This window comes from Scylla paramamosain, chromosome 42 (genome assembly GCF_035594125.1).
Source record: "Scylla paramamosain isolate STU-SP2022 chromosome 42, ASM3559412v1, whole genome shotgun sequence".
In the NCBI taxonomy this organism is placed as follows: Eukaryota; Metazoa; Arthropoda; class Malacostraca; order Decapoda; family Portunidae; genus Scylla; species Scylla paramamosain.
This window is the reverse complement of record NC_087192.1, coordinates 2,050,862-2,072,454: the sequence shown is the minus strand read 5'-3', so window position 1 is coordinate 2,072,454 and position 21,593 is coordinate 2,050,862. Positions and strand designations below refer to the sequence as shown.

Genomic DNA, 21,593 nt, shown 5'->3' with positions numbered 1-21,593 from the left:
AGTACAGACTGGCGCCACGTACAACATGCAGACAATCAATTATTATTATTATTATTATTATTATTATTATTATTATTATTATCATTATTATTATCATTATTATTATTATTATTATTAAATTACTACTGTCATGTCCACCGTGTAGGTACGTACAGTAATGTTGCATCTAGACTACACTGAGATCCTGTCTGTTTCAGTTACATTATGAAAAGGTAAATAGCTCCATGCGTGTTGATGTAAGATGGGAAGTAGCGTGATGGTTACTACAGGAATGGTTATTATGTTCAGCTCATTCCGAGTCGCCGCCTTTACTAGCTTTCCGAGAGGAGCCTCCAAGGTCACGAATTAAGGCCGATATCAAAGCAATTTAATATCGTTATCATAAAGATATTCCAGTGCAAAGTATGTCCAGATTTTGAGAAAAAAAATCAAATCAACTATCCAACTGCATTCCCGCCCGCCGCTCATGGAACACTCAAAGCTTCGGAGGCTCGGGACTCATGCTCTCTCTCTCTCTCTCTCTCTCTCTCTCTCTCTCATCATCATGAGTTAATTACTGAATTATTACTGAGAGAGAGAGAGAGAGAGAGAGAGAGAGAGAGAGAGAGAGAGCATGAATCCTGAGCCTCCGAAGCTTTGAGTGTTCAATGAGCGGCGAGGGGAATGCAGTTGGATAGTTGATTTGGTTTTCTTTCTCAAAATCCGGACATACTTTGCACTGGAATATTTTTATGATAACAAGATGAAATTGCTTTGGTATCGGCCTTAATTCCTGACCTTGGAGGCTCCTCGCGTAAAGCTAGATAAGAGTAAAGGCGGCGACTCGGAATGAGCTGAACATAATAACCATTCCAGTAATAACCATCTTCCCATCTTACATCACCTGGCAAGGAATTATTTACCTTTTTATAATGTGACCTTCCAATGAATGGCTGTTATTCAGAAAGAAGTAAAACATGATTGTAATATTGGAACATATATCTGGGCAAGGAGAGCAGCTTGAGTTGGTCACCAGCTGCATGCAGAAAGCGCCAGACCACGGCAGAGGAAGGGCACAGCAAGAGGGGCGGGAACAGGTAAGATCAGCCGGGCGTTATTTCCTCACTAGTGCTGTAAGATAGGTATTCCTCGTGTGTGTGTGTGTGTGTTAAGTAACAGGGTTATTTAATAGGTTTAATTGAAACTAAGTAGAGCTAATAGGTTGACAACCATCTCATTTGCCTAGGGACATCGGAAGGCAGACTGATGCGGGCATGAACAGTGTCTACCGTAGTGTGGGCAGTGCATGCATTACGGGACAGCTGGGCGTCATGCAGGTACTGGTGTGGTTACTCGGGTTGATAATTGGTATTAATGGTCAGGTAACCAGTGTGTGTGTGTGTTCGAGGAGAATAAGTGGTGAATGTAATTTTTTCTCCGTGACTTGCAATGGAACTTTTAAATTTTACTCATCAGTGTCTCATGATATACTGCATTCCCTCCTCATTACCCTCCCTGCACCGGAATTACTTTTTACAAATAGACATAATTATCTGTAGGTGCTAAATCTTTCATCTGAATGCATAAAGTCTCGACATTGCGAACTGTAGAAACCTAAACATCAAGATACTTTATTGTATTTTTTTTTTTTATCATGGTCAGCCGAATATACATTGTAACGAACAGACTAATGGACTTAGTTGTACATAGTTAAGTGGTAGTCGATGTACATAGTTAAGTGGTAGTCGCTGGATAAGTAGTATGTACGTGTGTAAAGAGAGTTCATGGGAGGGAAGTGAAGATGTGCGAGGTGACTACCGATTGAGTCTGCCGACACTGGAAGTTGGAGAGCAGCTGACCACCTTACCTCTCACTGTTCCTGCTTGCCTGCTTTTATCTGTACGCCTATTGACCATACTAATAGTGGAACCTCGGTTCACAAACATTTCTGGTCACGAACAGGGTTTTTCGAACAATTTTTTTCATCGGTTGTCACGGACGATGTTTCGGTGTGCAAACCGACAAACATCTCGCAAACTCTCTCAGCTGGCAAGCACACGCTCAGTTGTGTTTTTGGCGTGCCTGCCGTGAGCAGTGTGAATACCGTAAACAGGCTGGTCTTAGGCATCAGGGTATAGGTTGCCACTTATTTCAAAGTCAGGCGTTTTCCCACGTGTTTGAGGGAGATCAGAGCGAGGTACTCATACCTCTTCCCACCTTCAGTAGATCAGTATGCTCTGCCATCCGATCACATTTCGCCTGGGCGTCAAAGAAACACCACACCTGCTACAGACAAGTTCGAAAGACGTGAGGTTGTTAAGAATTCGTGGATCACAGACATTGAACTCAAAGAAAGGACACGGGGTGGAATTTGGGAAGCACGTGCTGTCATGAATAAAGCAAAAATCTGTTTTACACACTCGTATGCTCCAATACTTCCTTCCAGGTAACGCATGCTTGATGCAAGGCGAGATTTCGTGTTTTTTCCTCTCGAATCATCTTTCCAGCCATCATGAAAACCAAAGTAAGAAGTACAGACTAAATATGAAGGCATGCGATTTACTGAAAGAAATCAGTGAGAAGCTAAGTGCCTAGTCTTGCTTACCATCATAATCACCCTCAAGTTACGATAGGGTGATGGATACGCATTCATTACAGCCCCTTAAGTGGACTTGCCAGCGCCTGATCTTCAACTTTTCGCAGTTAATGTAATTTCATTATAAAATCTTTGTCACAATATATATATATATATATATATATATATATATATATATATATATATATATATATATATATATATATATATATATATATATATATATATATATATATATATATAATATGGGACAATGTTTTTGAGACTGGAACGGATTAATTGTATTTACAATAATTTCAACTGGAAAAATAGTTTCGCTTTGAGAACATTTTGGTTTGGGAACTGAGACATAGAAAGAATATACAGTTCGTGAACTATGAACTAAGAGTCCACTGTATGTTTTGAAATAGCAAACTATTGATGACATTTTTTGGCTTCCGTTGACATCACCTTTCTAATTTCTCTTTAAGGTAAGCTACTTGTTTCGCTTCATCAGTCATCTTTCACTTTAATAAAAAAAAAAAGAAAAAAAAAAAAAAAAAAAAAAAAAAAAAAAAAAATATATATATATATATATATATATATATATATATATATATATATATATATATATATATATATATATATATATATATATATATATATATATATATATATATATATATATATATATATATATATATATATATATAATTTTTTTTTTTTTTTTCATTAAAGTGCAAGATGACTGATGAAGCGAAGCAAGTAGCTTACCTTAAAGAGAAATTAGAAAGGTGATGTCAACGGAAGCCAAAAAATGTCATCAATAGTTTGATATTCCAAAACATACAGTGGACTCTAATTAAGGTAAGTAATAACCAAAGCCAATAGACTCTTATGTCCTGTCTGACATTTTCTTTCACTTGTCATTAATTTGTGTCTTGTGATCGTTTGCTTGGAGACTGATTGCCTGCCTGCGTTTTTCATGTGACCTTTGCTGACTTTCTCCACTCATGACTGTTAATTCCAGACAAAACTAACAGTTTATTTCAGTGCTCTGCTTTCTGCTATTCCTAGATTGCCATTCTGTTATTCGATGTATCTATTTATCATCTGATTAGTGCATGACATGACGTGCTCAGTTTATATATGTATTTTATTTTTCTTTCAGCCGTACCAGCCAGGATGTCTTCCGAGTTTGCTAAAACATTGCAAGTCAAAGGGAGGAAGGAGTCTTGCCATGACAGAGCCAGATGGAGGAACATGAAAGTTCTTCCGACAGGTGTGTAATGTGTACTGTGGGAGCTAAAGTAAAAAGTATAAAAATTATAAATTCTTTGTGATGAGGTTTTCTATGACATCTCTGACCTTGATCCTTGGAATGTTTATGATCCTGATGGAGTCCTTCCTGTTGTTCTCTGTAAATGCTTCTTGCTTGGCCAAGCTTTTTCGTCTCAGACCATAAACCTCCACCTTTTCTTCTTGTTGGAAGTTTACCCACATACAAACTGTTACAAGAAGTATGACAATTTAAGTGTGTACTTCAAACTATCAACCTATAGATTGATTTCATGTCTTTCTAAGACTTTTAAAGTCTATCCTCAATATGAAGATTCTGAAGCTCCTATCTGGTCATAATTTTCTTTGATTGTCAGTATGGATTCCATAAATGACAATTCACTAGTGACCTAACTTTTTCTAAACCTTGGCTCTCTTGCTACTACATAAAAACTGAAATCTTGAGACTAAGTCTGGCATAAATATTCAATTTCTGAGCTTCCTTCATACCATTTCTATTAATCTCAGTACCTTTATTTCTAATTTCCTTCTTAGTCATTATTACTGTTAGAGTAGATGGTTCCTGCTCTAAATCCACTTATAATGGTACTCCACAGGACTTGGTTTTATCTCTCACCATATTTCTAAATGTTCTCAGTGAAACCTCTTGTCCTATTCCTTCTTACCTACACTTCTCAACATCATTTGCCAGATGTCCAGCTCAGCAAGAATTAAATAGTTCATTCACTCTGAGAAGCTACATAGTGATTGATTTCTGAACCTATGATTTCAGAATGGGCAAGGGCAAACATCTTGTTTTAGTGTAAACTTGGTTCCTTCATGTATCCATTCAATAACCTTTCAGACAACTGTTCCATCATCAGTGACACTAAACTATCCCCCTCTTTTGTGCAGAACATACTTAAGACTGTCCTTCACTAGTAACCTCAGCTGAAAATTTCACATCTCTTGCTAAAACAGCTTCCAAAAAGTTTAGTATTCTGTGTTGCCTCTGCCAGTATTTTACCTCTGAATAGCTTACTTAATACATAAGCCTTATCTGTCTATATATGGAGTACTGCATGCACATATGGAGAGGTTTAAACCACAGACTTTCTAAAGTTGTGGTTAAGCCTTTTACTTATCAACTTCTCTCCTTTAATCCTGTTTCTGCATTTCCTCATCAGCAACTTGAATTAGTACATTTAAAAATGTATTGAGAAACTTCACAAAATAAGTCTCTCTCTCTCTTGTATTACTTTTTTTGGTGGGAATATCATTGAATTTTTGTTTTCATCCTTGATGGGTCTAAAAAAATAAACTTGATAATAGAACAAGGAGAGGGTAGGCCAGGAAAGAGTAACAGAAGTGCGTAGCACTCATAACATGGAAGGTAGAGGGCATTTCTGCCAAGATAATTATACAATAAAGCAGGGGTTCTCAACCTTTTGCAGGCTGGGCCCCCCCAAAGCTGGTTCAATGCAGTTGTGGTTCCCTTCCTCCCTGCACCACCCACTCAACCCCCTCCCCAGCTATGCTACCAAAGATAGATAGATAGATAGCCCTTGGCTAGGGATAACAGCTGCATCTCCTTTGTACTAATAGCCAGGAATCTGTGATTTTGTGATTTTTTTCCCTCCCATCCTGTGCTCACACACCCTGCCCCTGGTTGGAAACCACTGCAGTAAAGGATAAGGAGGGAAGTGGATAGTAGAAATGTTTGGTTAGAGAAATAATGTTCCTGAACATCATGGAGAAAAAAATATATAAATAGTAAAAAAATAGAAATGAATTAAAACAGGATGACTAGAAATGAATTAAAATAAGATGAAAGTAGGTAAATACAAACAACAAATACACAAATAAGTAGGTAAATAAAAATAAATATTGTGTGATACCAACCTGGAGCTTTGGTGAAAAACAATGATTGATGGTAATTTTACTGGAAATTTCAGCTAGCTATAAAGGTTTATTAAAACATTTCATAGCACCAATCTTTATTATCCACAAAAATTTCTTAGCACCATTATTTATTAATATAATTTCTCTGATATTGGGAATTTAATGTACTTTGGTATGGTTTGCATGTCCTTTAAGAAACCATAAGAACAAGCACAGAAGGTTGGCAACTTTTGCTCATCATAAACATACCTGATAGGATGTTCAAAAAAATTCCTCGTAAATTTAGTACAACTCTACAAGTTACATTGTGTTGGCAAGGTTAAAAATTCATCAAATGACGAAAAGCTGCGTACTTGACAGACTTAGACCTATCTGGACGGAACCTTGACTCATGAGGCATTCATAATGGTCTCTTTCAAACTTCTCCAGTTTCATAAAAAGCCTTAAAACATTTCATGAACAGTAAGAAAATAAACATACCTCTTCTGTCTTTCTGTCTAGTAAATTAAGTTATTAGTGCTTTTCCATAGATCATGTACTTGTGTAGGTCAATTTTAGTCACCCAATGGTAACTTGCCAAAATATTATCAAATCTGTCTTCTTAAGACTTCACTCCATCATGCTTCATGGCTGCATGTGCCAGCTTTGTTGATCTAATAGCGACGTGCCCAGTTCCATTTCATGTCCATCTTTAAAAACTCAACCAGCTACATTCAGATCTCTGACTTTTATCACCCAATCACACACTGCCATCATCGTACATTTTTAAATTGTCTTTGTCTAGTTCTCTTCTCACCAAACTTGTACACTCAACTCTTATCCTATTCCTCAAAGCAGTGTTTAATGATACTGCAATTATTTAACTTACTAGCAATTTCTATAATGTAACCTTGTGAGTTATCACAGCTGTCTTCAGGAGAGGTGCCACTGATGTGGCAACAAATAAAATTTAGTTTCCATTTTTAAGACAGGAGATTAAAATGTTAATGTTGAGCTATCTCCCAGTCAGCCTGACTTTAGTTGTGGACAAATTAATATAGTTTGCCTAAAATTATCTGTAATATTCTCTGAATTTATGCAATTATAATCATAGATTTGATAAAGGATTCACAGGATTGCTTCATGAAGGGGAACTTACAAACATGACTATTTATATTATAGACTCTCAAATATTCAAGTCTATGATGCTGTAGATATTAGGCATACTTGATAAGGTAACATAGATTAGGTCATAGTCATGTGACAGGAAACCGAGTTACAATTCATACTCCAAATCAGAGTGGTGTGTGTGGAGTACAATGAGAACAAGTTTTTGGACCACTCATTTTTAATGAGTAATAATGATTTAGATAATGGAATTAGTATCAATATTAGTAAATTTAAAGGTGATCCAAAGGTGAATTGGGCTAGATTCCAATGGACCTGTCAAGCAGACATAGATGAGATGAATATCCTCTAGTTCATGTAGTGATTTTATGGTCCCTATATTATATATAGAAAGGATATCCTACATTTGTTAGTGCTTACAATGACACAAGGAATGCAAAATATTTGTTAAGAGATTATAGAGAAAGGTGTAGATTGAGGTGATCTGATAGAGGTGTTTAAGTGGCATAAAGCATATGACAAGGATTATATGAAATACATAATGTTAGGATTAATAACCAGAATAAGAGTAGGTGTAATGGGTTCAGAGTTGATAGATGAAATAACCTTATCAAGCTGTTAGCAGTTAATAAAAGCTGCAGAATTAGACTAGGTAACCTTATGGGTAGTGGTAATAGGTAGATATGTTTTGTACACATGTAAGCATACTGTCTTCATGTGGCTTCCCTCATTCTGATGTCTTTTGTTCAGAACTGCTATGAAAGAGGCGAGGGTTTATCACTACATAAAACTGTTATCTTAATTGTGTCACTGCTTTCAGCCTGCCACTGAACTGCCATAAAGTCCAGTCAGCAGGAACATAGGAATGGGCATACACAACACTGCAGGTGCTGCAGCACAACATGAAGTCTACAACATCTTGTACACATTAAAATGGCAGTGAATATGTTAAGGTGGGTGTTTTTACAGTCAATGCAACACACAGCTCTAGTATAAAGCAGTGAGCAACTTTAGATAGAACCTAAGATTAAGATTTGGACCCTATTGTGGTTCACTACATGAAATACTGCTGTACTTATAAGTTGAAGTAAATAAAATCCTCCTTGCACCTCATGAGGTGTATGAGAGCTCACCACCCCCACCATATAAAATCTTTCATAATTCACAAGTAAAATGTATTAATTGTATAAAAATGTTACTTGATTATATAATGCCTAACATAATAGCCAAATTATTTTTATGAGAATAGTGAACCTTTTATCACACATTGACATAATGAAGAGTAAAGTATTTCTCAGAGTTTGCTGGTGATGATGGACTGCTGGTCAAGTGCTTCCTTCATGATTTTGAGAACAAGGTCAACATTGTCTGAGGTGCAGTTGTAGCCCATGAGTCCCACGCGCCACACTAAGCCGGCACTGGGCCCCAGCCCCCCACTGATCTCCACTCGGTACCTAGGAAAGTTTGAGAGGACATTGTTTAAAGCAGAAATGTGGCAGTAGTACTATTAAAAGTAATTAATGCAGATGCTATTAAGCTTGACACACAGGTAATTATTAATATTTAAATGAATATATATAATGCTTTACAGTTGGCACATATCAATGTGATTGAGGTGAGCTGTGTGTTGTCAATGTTTGGCAATGTATAAATTTTAAATTATGAGCCTATGAGTACAAAACATAACGTTTGTGATTCAAATAAAACTGCCTATAGCACAGCCTCATTATTATTGTAATCTGAAATTATTATGCAGCCCCCCCCTATTTTTTTTTTTACCACAAGCCGCCACTGATAAAGCGTGTGAGCCAGAGTCCTACCACTTGTCTGAGGGTCATCCAGCACTACATTTGTGGCGGGTATCTTACATTCTACAAAAGCCTCAGCTTGCTGAGAGAGAGAGAGAGAGAGAGAGAGAGAGAGAGAGAGAGAGAGAGAGAGGGGGGGGGGGAGGGGGAGGGAGGCTTTTGGGCAAAGGGATTGACATTTCATCAAGAGTTGTATTCACAGATGAAAAAAACATTCTGGTCCTGCGATCAAAGAGCACTGCGTGTTTGGAGAAGGAACAACACAAGTTAATTGATACTTAACCTTTGTTCTGTTCGTGTGGTGATAAAACACTATGAAATGTGATGAGAATATTTTCAGATACATTATGCAACATTTAAACCTTGAACTTTTTATCCCAAAAGGTGTTCAATTTATGGATGATTGAATTTCATTCATATCATAACCCATTTTCAAAGTGTGACACTATCTCCCCCCTTGCCCACCCATCTCAAAAAAAATAAATAAAAATAAAAAAAATAAAATGAATAAATAAAAAAATTTTGAAAAAAAAAAAAATAAATAAATACATAAAAAAATGTAACAACTGAAACCAGTGGGAAATAAACATTTGTATGCATTTGACTCATAGGTTCCTACTCTTATTCTTCAGGAGAAAAATATGTTCTGTGAACAACTAAATGATTATATATCATTCTTATTAACAGGTATGAACCTTGCAACATATGTGAAACAAGGAGTGGCCTTGTGACTTGCCATGTCTGTGAATGGATGTCAGTCCATGAGTAGGGGATGTTATGAAGGTTGAACTGAGGTCTATTACAGGAAAATATTTAGAAATTCTGGAAAACTACTACTACCCTTCACTTTGGGAAAGAAATTCCACCCCCCACCACCTCCTGGACCTGTCATATTTGTCTCCAACTGATGTCCAGTGCACTTTGCTCAAGTGGTCTGCACATCAAGACAACCTGCAACTCCTGGACTTGCCTAACAAGGGATGTGACTGCAACCCCATAGAACACGTGTGGGTGAATAATGGCAAACACATGGGAGCCTGAAAATGAATGGATCATGGAACAAATAATGAACCACATCAGGGCACAGTGGAAGCTGTTCTGCAGGAAGCCCCACCTTGTTGAAGAATTAGTTGCCTCAATGACCAGTCAACTATAGGAAGTGGCAGAGCAACGAGGTGGCTGGACCCATTAGTAAAACTAATCTATGTGGTTCATGTATGTGAGAGAGACAAAACTGTCTCCTAGCAAACTATTAATATTGAATACTGTATCTTTATATCTTGGTAAAATAAAGTTAACACTTTGTATGTACTCAGACTTTCTCTCACTAGCCCTACATTATCTTTTTAATATCCTGCCAAGGTTATCCTTACTGTAATTCATTCATGTAAGGTTATTTTTAACTGTGGATTCACGAGCCTTGGTAATTCTGTGGAATCAAACGTTTGTGGTTGGGAAGTGAATAGCACATAAGTGAAATGTACAAATGATTCTTACTTGTTCATAAAGTATTTTGTAACCTTCATCCAATCCACTCCTTCAGGGACTTTGATGGTGGTGACTGTAGGTGTTCTCTTGGCAGGGTCACTGATGAACAACTGCAGATTGAGGGCAGTCAGACCATCGTGCAGCCTTTGAGCACAAGCAGCATGGCGTGCCCAAAGGGACTCCAGACCCTCGGCACACACCAGGGACAGGGCCTCACGCAGAGCATAAACTGAGCTGACTGGACCCGTGTGGTGATATCTATTGAGGAAGTTAAGGTTTAATGTATTCATTAATCATAAGTTCAGAACAAAACACTTTCCAATGAATTAATACTTATATTTAGTCTAAAAACAGATTTTGAAGACTAACTTCTGGTTATAACATGAATTAAACCCATCACATTTTTTCTACTGGTATTAATCTTGGCTATGACTGAAACTTTGACAAAATATTCACTAGATGCCTTGAAATGAGAGATGTTCCACTAATTGTCCGTCCACCACAGGATCATTCTTTGTTACTGTTTGCATTTGTAAAGAGTTTCCTTAAAGTGCTCACGGCTTCTCACTCTTGAATAGTTTCTTGAAAGTTTTAATTGTGTCAAGGGAACATTCAGTGAAGAACTTCATCTCTTTTACACTGAGACATAGCATGTCCAAGACTATTTGTGCTTCAACTTTGTACTCTTGTACTTTGTTCTGAAAGTGGCTCACAAACAAGATATCCATCATCTTGAATGTATCTCTTGATGTGTTGATGTATGTATTTTATAGTAATTTTTAAGACTATAGTAGATCAGAGACATGTGTAGCCTTTCATTCCAGCCACAGCCATATTCAAACAGAAAACCATTCATTCAAAATACTTCCCACATGAACACATGTGCAACTATTCACATAAATACAGGCATACCCCAGTATTTGTATCACTAGTATGACACTTGTGGACTTGTGACAGGGTTTTGACTCGGCAATAAGACACTCAACTGCCAATGCCAGCCAGAATGTGTGCAGTTGTTTGTAATGCCCCGCTTTGTGATACAATTGCGCCACCTGCTTTTGATGTCTAGTGTATTTCTGCCTGTGCCTGTTTTGCAGTTATGTGCTTAATACTAAATAAAAGTGTGAGTGTTTTCTGCCTTTGTTTTCCTTTGGTCTGTGGTTAATACTTAATAAGAGTGAGTGTTTTCTGCCTTTGTTTTCCTTTGGTCTATCTATATAGTGGTGTCATGTTACCAATTTAGGGCAGTATTTACAGTTATTAGGCCTGTTTAGGTAATGGTATGAGGTAACCAGTAGTTTAAAATTGGATAGAAATTGCCTGTTTGTGCATTTTTAGTTTTGGGAAACCTGGGAATGGCACAAGAAAGAAACTGGGGGATCTGGAGCGGTCCAGGAATGCAATGCCCCTAGTTCCTAGCATTACTGACTTATATCAAGATTGCCCTTAATTTTTACAATTTCTATGGTTCTTTTCAGATCCACAGGTATTTCAAATGCACACAAGAGTAAATTTCACTATGGGAAAAGTAGTTTCATTCAAGAATTTGCATGCTAGCAGCCTGAACTGGGCATTTGCAACAAATGTGAACCCCTGGTAAAAAGAGTCTTGAATTTTCTATCACTCAAAATTTCACTGGTTTTGTACTAAGCTCAAAATACTTCTGTTCTCAACACCTGCATCCACCCTCTATGAGATTTATATAACTTTCATTCATTTACAAGTAATGTCACTCGCACTTCAGGCATTCCTCCCCTCATGCGTGTGCGTGCGCACACACACACACATACACACACACACATATACACACACACACACACACACACACACACACACACACACAAAGAAAATTCAAAGGAAAATACAGCAGAGTAGATTATACAGGGCTTACTTGCGAGGGGATCCATCACAGCCCCAGTAGTTGGCCAGCCAGGTTATGTCTGCATAGAAGCTACGAATGGGCTTCTTGCGTGCTCTCACTTTTGCCCTGGAAAAAAACAAAATAAAATAGCAATAGGAATTTGAAAATTAAATGCTTATAATTCTGTTTTTTTTCCAAATTTAACTTTAAATGTTTTGCATGTTTGGTGGAATAAATTTTCCAAAATGAAATTTTCGGGGACAAAATCTTAAATAATGTTCAAATATATAGTTGAAGTTCAGTGAAGTGCCAATTTCACTTCACATATTTCTTTTTGGACTTTTGTTAAAAATCTTACACGTGATCAGTCTAAGTTCGATAATTCAGAGAGGGATTATTAAGCATGAAAATGTGCCAAGTATGACACAGTAAGGAACTTAAACATTGCATATAACAGGTGAGTATACTGCATTAAGGTCAGTTTTATATTACATATTTGTAATTCCTAATATCATCTAGAAATTCCTCATTTTTGTTTTATTTACCAAAGCAACTTTCTATCCTTTTGGTCAAGAGAATCTGAAATGCTGTCAATCCCTTAAAGTGTAGTAATTAAGACAGAGCATCATGCCTACCCATCCTAGAAAATTATAATACAATATGCAGACAGTTGTTTTCCATGTCTTTATTCTTTCTCTTTTATAAAAATCATAATATATATATATATATATATATATATATATATATATATATATATATATATATATATATATATATATATATATATATATATATATATATATATATATATATATATATATATAAGGCTTCCCAATATCCCTCATAATCTTTTAATAACCTTTAGTGGCACAAAGGGAACACTATAGTAAGATTCTTTCAGCCCAACTGTAGAATGTTAGGTCCAAACTTATTGGCAAACTTAGGTACCTGAAAGTTAATTATATGCTAAATTAAATAATCTACATACTTTGTTAAAATTCATTTCAAGTTTTGAGCAAAGTACCATCCAGATAACAAATTAAACACACACATAGCTCTGTCGCTGAAGGCAATGGGAGCCATGGATGGAGGGGCTGAGATGACCTTCTGGGTGCCTGTGTAGACCACATCCACGCCCCACTGGTCCATGAAGAAAGGCACACCACCAAGTGAGGCCACAGCATCAACAGCAAGCAGTACTCCATACCTTGGCAAAAAAACAAGAATATAAACTCTAGTGCTAAAAGCTAAAGGTCTACAGTCTACACTAAAAAAGAAACTGATGATGCAACATTTATATTAGTCTTCAGCATAGTGTCTATAAATCCACTTTGAGTGAGAATAAGAAAACTGTAATCTGTTATTTCTTGCTGGAGGTGTTAAGGCAAGGATAACAATTATAGGCCTTTCTCAAAATCTGTGTTCCTGTCACTACTGCAAGCAGGATAGTCCAAAATATTATTATTATTATTTTTGAAGCTGCTGTTCTTTCTAAGTATTCCTTCCCTTTGCATGCAGGTACAATTCTGGCAGTCAAAACAATGTATCAAAAATAATGTGAATAAGAATTTTTGTATGGTTAATGAAATGTTCATCCTCCAACTGATCCCTATCCTGTGAATCAGTGGAGAATTAAGTATATCATCAACCTGAGAGAATGTATAGCAGTGTATAGAATTATGTGAAAATGTGGATATAAATAAAAAGTTTGAGAAAACAACTGACTCACTTCTGGCACAGTGGCCCCACTCCATAGATGGGCTGCAAGGCACCTGAAGAAGACTCTCCTTGGACAAGAAAGAGAACAGCTGGCCTGTGTTCCTTGAGAGCTGCCTCCAACTCATCCAACTGGAAGATTTCTCCAGCAGGTTTCTTTATTACACGAACATCAGCCTCTGGGGTGAAATAATGCCATTCACTTCAGGAGTTCAATATAAATTCAACTCCATGGCTTCCAACATTTATCTACTCTTTGAAACATGATGCAACCTATATTTGAAAATGCAAATATTTACCCTGTTAAGTAAGGTCTGTTTGCATCAGCCACTCTACCCAAGGAGGCTCACCTGTGATACTATAAGAGACTCTAGTGGATGATCCCCATAGGAAATTCAAGGGATGTACTATAATTGATATCTGATTCACAGAAGTATAAAACCACACAGAAGTATAAAACCAGTTGTTACATACAAAAGTTGAAGGTACCATGGGAAAGCTAATAACTTTCTGCATATACTGGCATAAAAAAGAACATTGGCTTGGGAAAAATTTATATAAAAAAGTTGCATCTCACCATACTGTATATACTTTGAGTTTGTGCTCATTCATCATAAGTAGTGATTGGCATCCACAGCTTTATTGTGATCATAAACTCTCCTTCCATTCCTAACCCAGACCAGGGAAGATGACATTGTTATCATATCAGCAATCTAGCCTTCAAAATGCTTTGAAATTTTCCTTGGATTGATGCATTCCTTTTGCAAGTCAAAATTTGCAGAAAACTGCAAGCTTTCTCATGGTGTCTTCAACTTTTCCATGTGGCATCTACTTTGTAATTCATTGAGTGTCAAAGGGTAAATTATTGTATATCTTGTTATTTGAGAGTAGCTTGATGAAGTCAGATAATTCCCCTCCCTTGAAATGAGACAGGCTGGCATGAACAGACCTTGCTTCTTTACATCTTGGCAATTTTTACTTAGCAAATTCTCGTCTACATTTCATATTTAGAATTTCCACCCTTCTCAATGTCCCATTCATAAATGACAACTGTGCATCACAACTTGCACCTGACAAAGGATGCACTTTGATATATCAATGAAAGTTTATTAAGCTGCATCCTGAAAGGAATGTTATACCAGGTAGCTATTTTCTCTCTATATTTTTGGAGGAAGCTTTGCAATAATTAATGTTACAAATTTACCACTCAGTTTTATATATCACAAAATTCATGATAGTGTATGGAGATATATATGTATACACAGATACATATACACTGTATAACTTACCATAACAACTGCACCTTGTATGAAATGGTGAAGGGAAAAAATAGTTTCCAATTAGTTGTAAAAATGAAAGCATATGCAACCCATGTATCAGATCTGTAACTGCCACATGATTAAACCTTGAACATGTAAACCACCATTAAAATGTATGAAGTATTAAAACAATTAATCTGTATCATTACTATCAAGAAGCTCTTTCATGTAAGAATGTATCATTCCCTTTGCCTTGAACCACTATTGCAGTGTTTTCCTTACCATGTCTGGATGCCATATCAGCAGCACGCTCGCCCCAGATCCCATTCTGGGCGATCAAGATGACATCATTTGGCTCAAGTAGATTACACATAGTGGCCTCCATCCCTGCATGACCTGTGCCACTCACACAACACACCACATCACTCTTTGTTTGGAATAAGTAGCGCAGTCCTTCCTTCACTTCATCCATGATCTGTAAACACAAATTATAACAGTGGGAAGGCACTTGTGTAGCCAGTGGATTACTGTTGCCTTGGCCATGTGCTAACTCATTACTACGTTTACCCTTACAGGTTCCACTTCATGTCATCAGAGGAACATCTATCTACATATAACATGTATTTACAAGAAAAGCATGGCATGAATGCAGCAGGGTGTAGTAGAGTGGTCATGTGAAAATTAGGACATCACATCAGTGAAATAACAAAAGCAATTGCTCCAGTTAATGGATGAGAAAAGCAGTTTAAAGAGAGAAATGTAACCATGTTAACCTAAAAAATGTTCCATGAAAATGGTCAGCTGTCTACCAAAATACAATACATAAAATATAAATCTGCCAGGAGTTTTGTTCATTTTGTCTCACCTGAGTGAACTCTGGGTGCAAGTGTCCCAGGAGGGGTTTGAGCATGGCCTGGTGGACCTGTGGTGGACTGTTGGATGGGCCAGGACCCATCAACAGCTTGCTTGGGACATGCATAGGACTCTTCAAACATTCTGGTGGTGGGACACTCATTCTGGAAAGAAAACGCTAATACAGCACACTATGCAATTAAAGAATAAATGTGAAATGAAAGTGATTAAGTGATGGGAGAAAAGTTTAAGAAAGGAATGAATGCTCTGAAACTGATTACTGTACTGTTAGGAACTCATTAAAATAGTACACATATAGTTTTAAGTTAATTGAGCAGCTCCGACACTTGTAAATTAATTGAACAATTCCAACACTCATATACTATAGTATCCTGAATAAAGAATAAATATATGCAGTAAGAGAACTTCAAGAAGTTGAATACATGAAATTCATAGATGAGGATGAGAGATACTATCATGCAAACAAAAACACTTGTGCAAGTCCACTTCCTTTAAGAAGATTCCTTAAATTCTAGTGTTCATGTGAAATGGGAGGACAAGAGTATGAGAGAGAGAGAGAGAGAGAGAGAGAGAGAGAGAGAGAGAGAGAGAGAGAGAGAGAGAGAGAGAGAGAGAGAGAGAGAGAGAGAGAGAGAGAGAGAGAGAGAGAGAGAGAGAGAGAGAGAGAGAGAGAGAGAGAGAGAGAGAGAGAGAGAGAGAGAGAGAGAGAGAGAGAGCGAGCGCAAAGAGACTTCCACCACAATCACTACTTCAAGGGAGTTCCAACGATAATGAATCACAATTGATGGAGACATACATAAATGGAAAAAATCTTTTTGTTCTCTTAGATCTTAAATCTTAATCAATATACAGTATGCAGTTTAACTGTTTATGTTGTTGAGGAAAACAATGGGAGTGAGTGAAAAACATTACACAAAGATCCAGAAATTAAGATTAATTACTAAATGGAAATCTTTAACAATAATTTTGAGGATAAGTATCTTAAAAATCTCCTTCTTGGTTAACTATTGCATTAGAGGGTTGGATAGAATAAGAGTGAAAGTAGAAAGCCTTGTGTGGCAGGGCCACAGAAGGGAGAGGCATGCAGTTTGCAATCTGAGAAGAACTGATGAGATGAAATGCACTTGATGCATTTCATCCGGTAATCAAGAGAGACATGATACCTACAACTGGATATTCCAAAGAGAAAGGACTTCTCCCTGCATTTATTACTACTATTAGGTACTCTTCACATTACTGTCTTGGTATCCAATGTGGATACATATTCACTTATTTTGTTAGGTTGTACAAATGGACAAAATATCAAAAATATTAATTTACATTTGCCTGGCTTAGAAGACTGGCGAGTTACTGAAGTACACATCAGCCTAAAGAAGCTCATGTCCATAACTGAAGAGCCCACATCTTTATAATCACATCAGAGCCAAGGATATAATCTCTGGTATGTACATTTCCTATTGGCACTGATTTACTTATGATATAGGCTATTCTTTCATCTTTTGAAATACTACAGTTCTCAAGTGACAATCCCAGTTGACTCTTTTAGTATAATTTTGACAGTCTTTCTACAGTTGCAGTTCCTCATCTTAAATAACAAAATATCATGTACCTTTTTAGTATCATTTACTGGACTGACCCATACCAGTACTTACATAACACAATGAAAGTTACTATATAAGAATAATTTAGACTGACTCGGTAAAGTCAATGAGATAGGATCTTTATCTTCTGAGCCTGAACTTTTAATCTAACATACCATTCCCTGCTCTTAACTTAATAATATCTGCAGTTTCACCTCCCCTATCCTAACCTAAACTTAAAACTCACACTTTTAACAATTACAGAAAACATGCAGAAAACACTAATAATGATACTTTCTTGATAAAAAGACAAAATATATAATAAACAGGAATAATATCACCTCTTGATACTATTCTTCACTGCAGGGGGCCATCGTAAGCATATTACCATAACTTGCCTGAGATGACAAGACCCACGAGTCACATAGCAACAACTGGGAACGAGACACGAGTTCCCAGCCAGACCAGCCTTGACAACCAGCCACTTGTTGATCACACCACGCCAGCACGCCTTACTCTGCCTTCAATATACAAGGCCACAAACAATACAGTATTGATGTGTAGACAGTAATAATGGGTTACTAGTTCTTTATCTTCAATTTTAATAGCATATCAAAGAAGAAACTAGAAAATTAAACGAGAAATGAGTGCTGACTGTCGCACCCCCTCGCCACCCTTAAAAAAAAAAAGTAAACAAAAAATAAATAAATAAAAAAAATCAAATATAAGTGTGTGTACGTGTGGTATTCTACAGGAACTATTGTGTGATTCGTTAAACCACAGATAAAATAAATCCGTCTTGAAATTAACGGGATGATGTTTACCGAAAAATATATTTACACTACCTAACTCATTATATAATATCCCTTTCTAGTCTTGCTGTGGTTATGTGGCTGTCCCTCACCTCCACCACACACTTACTACCTCCAGACACAGATGACACACCCTTACAGACTGTCAACACTCACGTGAACAACCGTTGTTAACTAGAAGCTGCTCCTGACTGACTGCTGAATCTCTCACACACACACACACACTCGCGCACACGACCTTCCAGTCCTCCCAACAAATGCCCCCAAGGATACTTCTATGGTTCACAGAAAACGTTTATATTAAGAGTAACATCAGTATTTGAGTGTGTATATTCTGCAACAATTGACATATTCTGAAACACTTTTGCGCTGAACATCCACTACATTCAGAAAACTAGTTGAAGTTACACTGTTTTTATAAGGGCATTTTTATGGTTCTAGAAAGATTAACAAGATTTTTACATTATTAACAAGATAAACACTCTTGACAGCTATATAATCACCTTTGTGGTCTTTGAAAATAATCATGTTGAGAGTTCCAGAATACACAATAAGAACATGGAAAATAAGAGAAGCTGCAAGAAGTCATCAGGCCTACACGTGGCAGTCCCAGTGAACTGTCACTGCTTGGTAGTTTGACAACCATTCCTCCATTTTGAGTTATCCTTGGTTATATTAAACTGAAATGTAACTTAAGGCACGAAGAGGCACGAAAGACAAGGCAACACACACACACACACACACACACACACACACACACACACACACACACACACTGCATAAGCATCTGTATAACGAAAGACAAGGCAACACACACACACACACACACACACACACACACACTGCATAAGCATCTGTACAACGTAAGACAAGGCAACACACACACACACACACACACACACACACACACACACACACACACACACACACACACACTGCATCACCATCTGTACAACGAAAGATAAGGCAACACACACACACACACACACACACACACACACACACACACACTGCATAACAATCTGTACAACGAAAGACAAGGCAACACACACACACACACACTGCATAAGCATCTGTACAACGTAAGACAAGGCAACACACACACACACACACACTGCATCACCATCTGTACAACGAAAAATAAGGCAACACACACACACACACACACACACACACACACACACACACACACACACACACACACACACACACACACTGCATCACCATCTGTACAACGAAAAATAAGGCAACACACACACACACACACACACACACACACACACACACACTGCATCACCATCTGTACAACGAAAAATAAGGCAACACACACACACACACACACACACACACACACACACACACACACACACACACACACACACACACACACCTTGAAATACCTTGAAAAAAAAAAAAACACTGAATATTTACTGGGAGGGAGTTAGGGAAAGTACCACTCTGATAACGTCACGGCTGGGGGGGCTTGTGACGTCACAGCGGGGGGTTGATGACGTCACAGCGACCGTTATTTACGTACGTACGTATTTCATTTTGAAAATGACCCCTCTAAAAAACGCAGCTAGACAGGAATGCTTTATAAATTCAGAATTGCCACACATTTTAACTAATGCCACAAATAACAACACATTTCAAAACGCAGTAGTATTAAAGATATTTAAAAAGAAGTATCTGGAAACTGTTGGAACCTTTACCCCATTTAAAATAATTCAAATGTCCACCCATTCTGGCTTAAACATAACGCAAAACACTTTAAAAAATCTGAACTATTTTCTAAAACCATTTAAAGTGAGCTACAAGCACAAATAAAAAATCTACCGAAAAAAAAATCAATATTATTGGAAGTTGAACACAAATAAAAACAAGTGTACGGTGCACGCATTTCACTGAGCGGGACGGCAACACACTTAAAAAAACACCAACTATTTTTTAAAACCAATAAGAACCTTGTACAGGCTGAAATAAAAAAATTAGTTTTGGGACCGTAAAAAAATACGCCGAAAACGGCCCTCTTATTTACACAAAAACAACGCCAAAATCACCACTTTTCATGCAACACACGCGCTCAAATAACTTAAAAAACAACGAAATATTTTTACAAACCATAAAATCTTAGCTACAAGCCGAAATAAAATACTTAGGAAATAAAAGAAAATAATATTGGAACCGGAGGGGGCTGGGGAGCCTTATCCAAGATGGCGGTGGGGGGCCAGTGGAGGGAACGACCAACCCTTCTCACTCATTTAAACCCTCGCCAAACTTAAACTAAGTAATGGCAGGTATATCTAACGAACAGATAGGTCATGTGGCTCCGCTTTGCGACATTATTGGTTTAAAACACTCACAGATAAGATAAATAATGGCTGATAAATAGAGACGACCCAGATTGTTTACATTTTCATTAAGTTAAATTTTACGGTTTTTAGCAACGAGACGAGGCTGACACAGGGATATATTGTGCTGGAGGTTAGGTGAGATGCGTTAAAATGAGGTAAAACCGTGGATTGTTCAGTTATTCATTAAAAAGTTACGTTAAGTTATCTAAATTTATTCTAACACTTCCTGACCTTACCTTCCCTGTGGTGGTGATGGTGGTGGTGCCTCCTCGTCACTATGGCTGGCTGTTTAGCACCTTCTCACAGCCAAACTTTTCTTTATTTTGCTTGTTTTCACCCACTGCTGCCTTCGGGTGTCCACTGCTAGAGCCCACGCCTTCCTCATTATCAACTAAAGAAGGTTTAACTCATGGGTAAGCCTTGGCAGCCACTGTGTAGGCGTGGTTACACGAAAAAAAAAAAATAATAATAATTCTGTCAGGCTGGGAGTTGAAACAGACGCGTACCAACACCACCCATAGACGCGACACACTGGTTAATTTGTCAGGCAGCAGCAGCGTTGCCAGACTGTTTTGGCCATATTATCGTACTATACAGGTTGAAATTATTGTACTTCTGGTAAAATTAACTGAAAACAAATCTAAACTTGATAGAGAAGATTGTTTCGTTCAGCAGAGTAATGCGAGCGTAATTCTGTAAATTTAACCTCCTAACTGCCACGTAACGAGCTCATAACAACTATGAAACAATTTTATAGCCATCCAATACATAGTCTTAAATTATTGTGTGTTTAAGTGTCCGTGTGAAGATAATCACTTACACTGAATCCTTACAAGTACAGTGATGAACAAGCTAACGTACAAACAAAATCGTTGCATGAACTTTACTAATTTCTCACTGAGCAGCTTCCTCGGCCGCCCAGTCCTCGTCCAGGTCACAGACTAAGGGAGACAATACATGTGTGGCCTTACGCTTCATCAGGAAAAGCTCTTTGCTCTCTG

At 37.4% G+C, this 21,593-nt stretch overlaps 1 protein-coding gene and 1 long non-coding RNA gene across 7 annotated transcripts; one reads left to right on the top strand and one right to left on the bottom strand.

Moving 5' to 3' along the window:
- Positions 1–662: 662 nt before the first annotated feature.
- Positions 663–8,561, top strand: LOC135093223 (uncharacterized). Of its 3 annotated transcripts, none has more exons than XR_010263265.1 (3): positions 734–1,076; positions 3,726–3,836; positions 7,662–8,561. It is a non-coding gene; the product is annotated as an uncharacterized LOC135093223 (long non-coding RNA). The 3 variants fall into 3 exon arrangements; XR_010263264.1 differs by lacking the exon at positions 3,726–3,836 and having other exon boundaries at positions 926–1,076; positions 7,662–7,794; positions 8,140–8,561; XR_010263263.1 differs by lacking the exon at positions 3,726–3,836 and having other exon boundaries at positions 663–1,076.
- On the bottom strand, positions 5,818–21,102 carry LOC135093221 (alanine--glyoxylate aminotransferase-like). Of its 4 annotated transcripts, none has more exons than XM_063992210.1 (8): positions 20,829–21,102; positions 15,839–15,989; positions 15,256–15,448; positions 13,728–13,893; positions 13,050–13,205; positions 12,029–12,124; positions 10,147–10,395; positions 5,818–8,295 (listed from the first exon to the last, which is right to left on the bottom strand). In XM_063992210.1, the coding sequence occupies exons 2-8, from the start codon at positions 15,986–15,988 to the stop codon at positions 8,136–8,138; spliced, it is 1,170 nt and encodes a 389-aa protein (XP_063848280.1). In that variant the 5' UTR covers position 15,989; positions 20,829–21,102; the 3' UTR covers positions 5,818–8,135. The 4 variants fall into 4 exon arrangements, with proteins under 4 accessions (XP_063848280.1, XP_063848279.1, XP_063848281.1 ...); XM_063992209.1 differs by lacking the exon at positions 20,829–21,102 and adding an exon at positions 18,395–18,529; XM_063992211.1 differs by lacking the exon at positions 20,829–21,102 and adding an exon at positions 17,825–17,947.
- Positions 21,103–21,593: the final 491 nt, after the last annotated feature.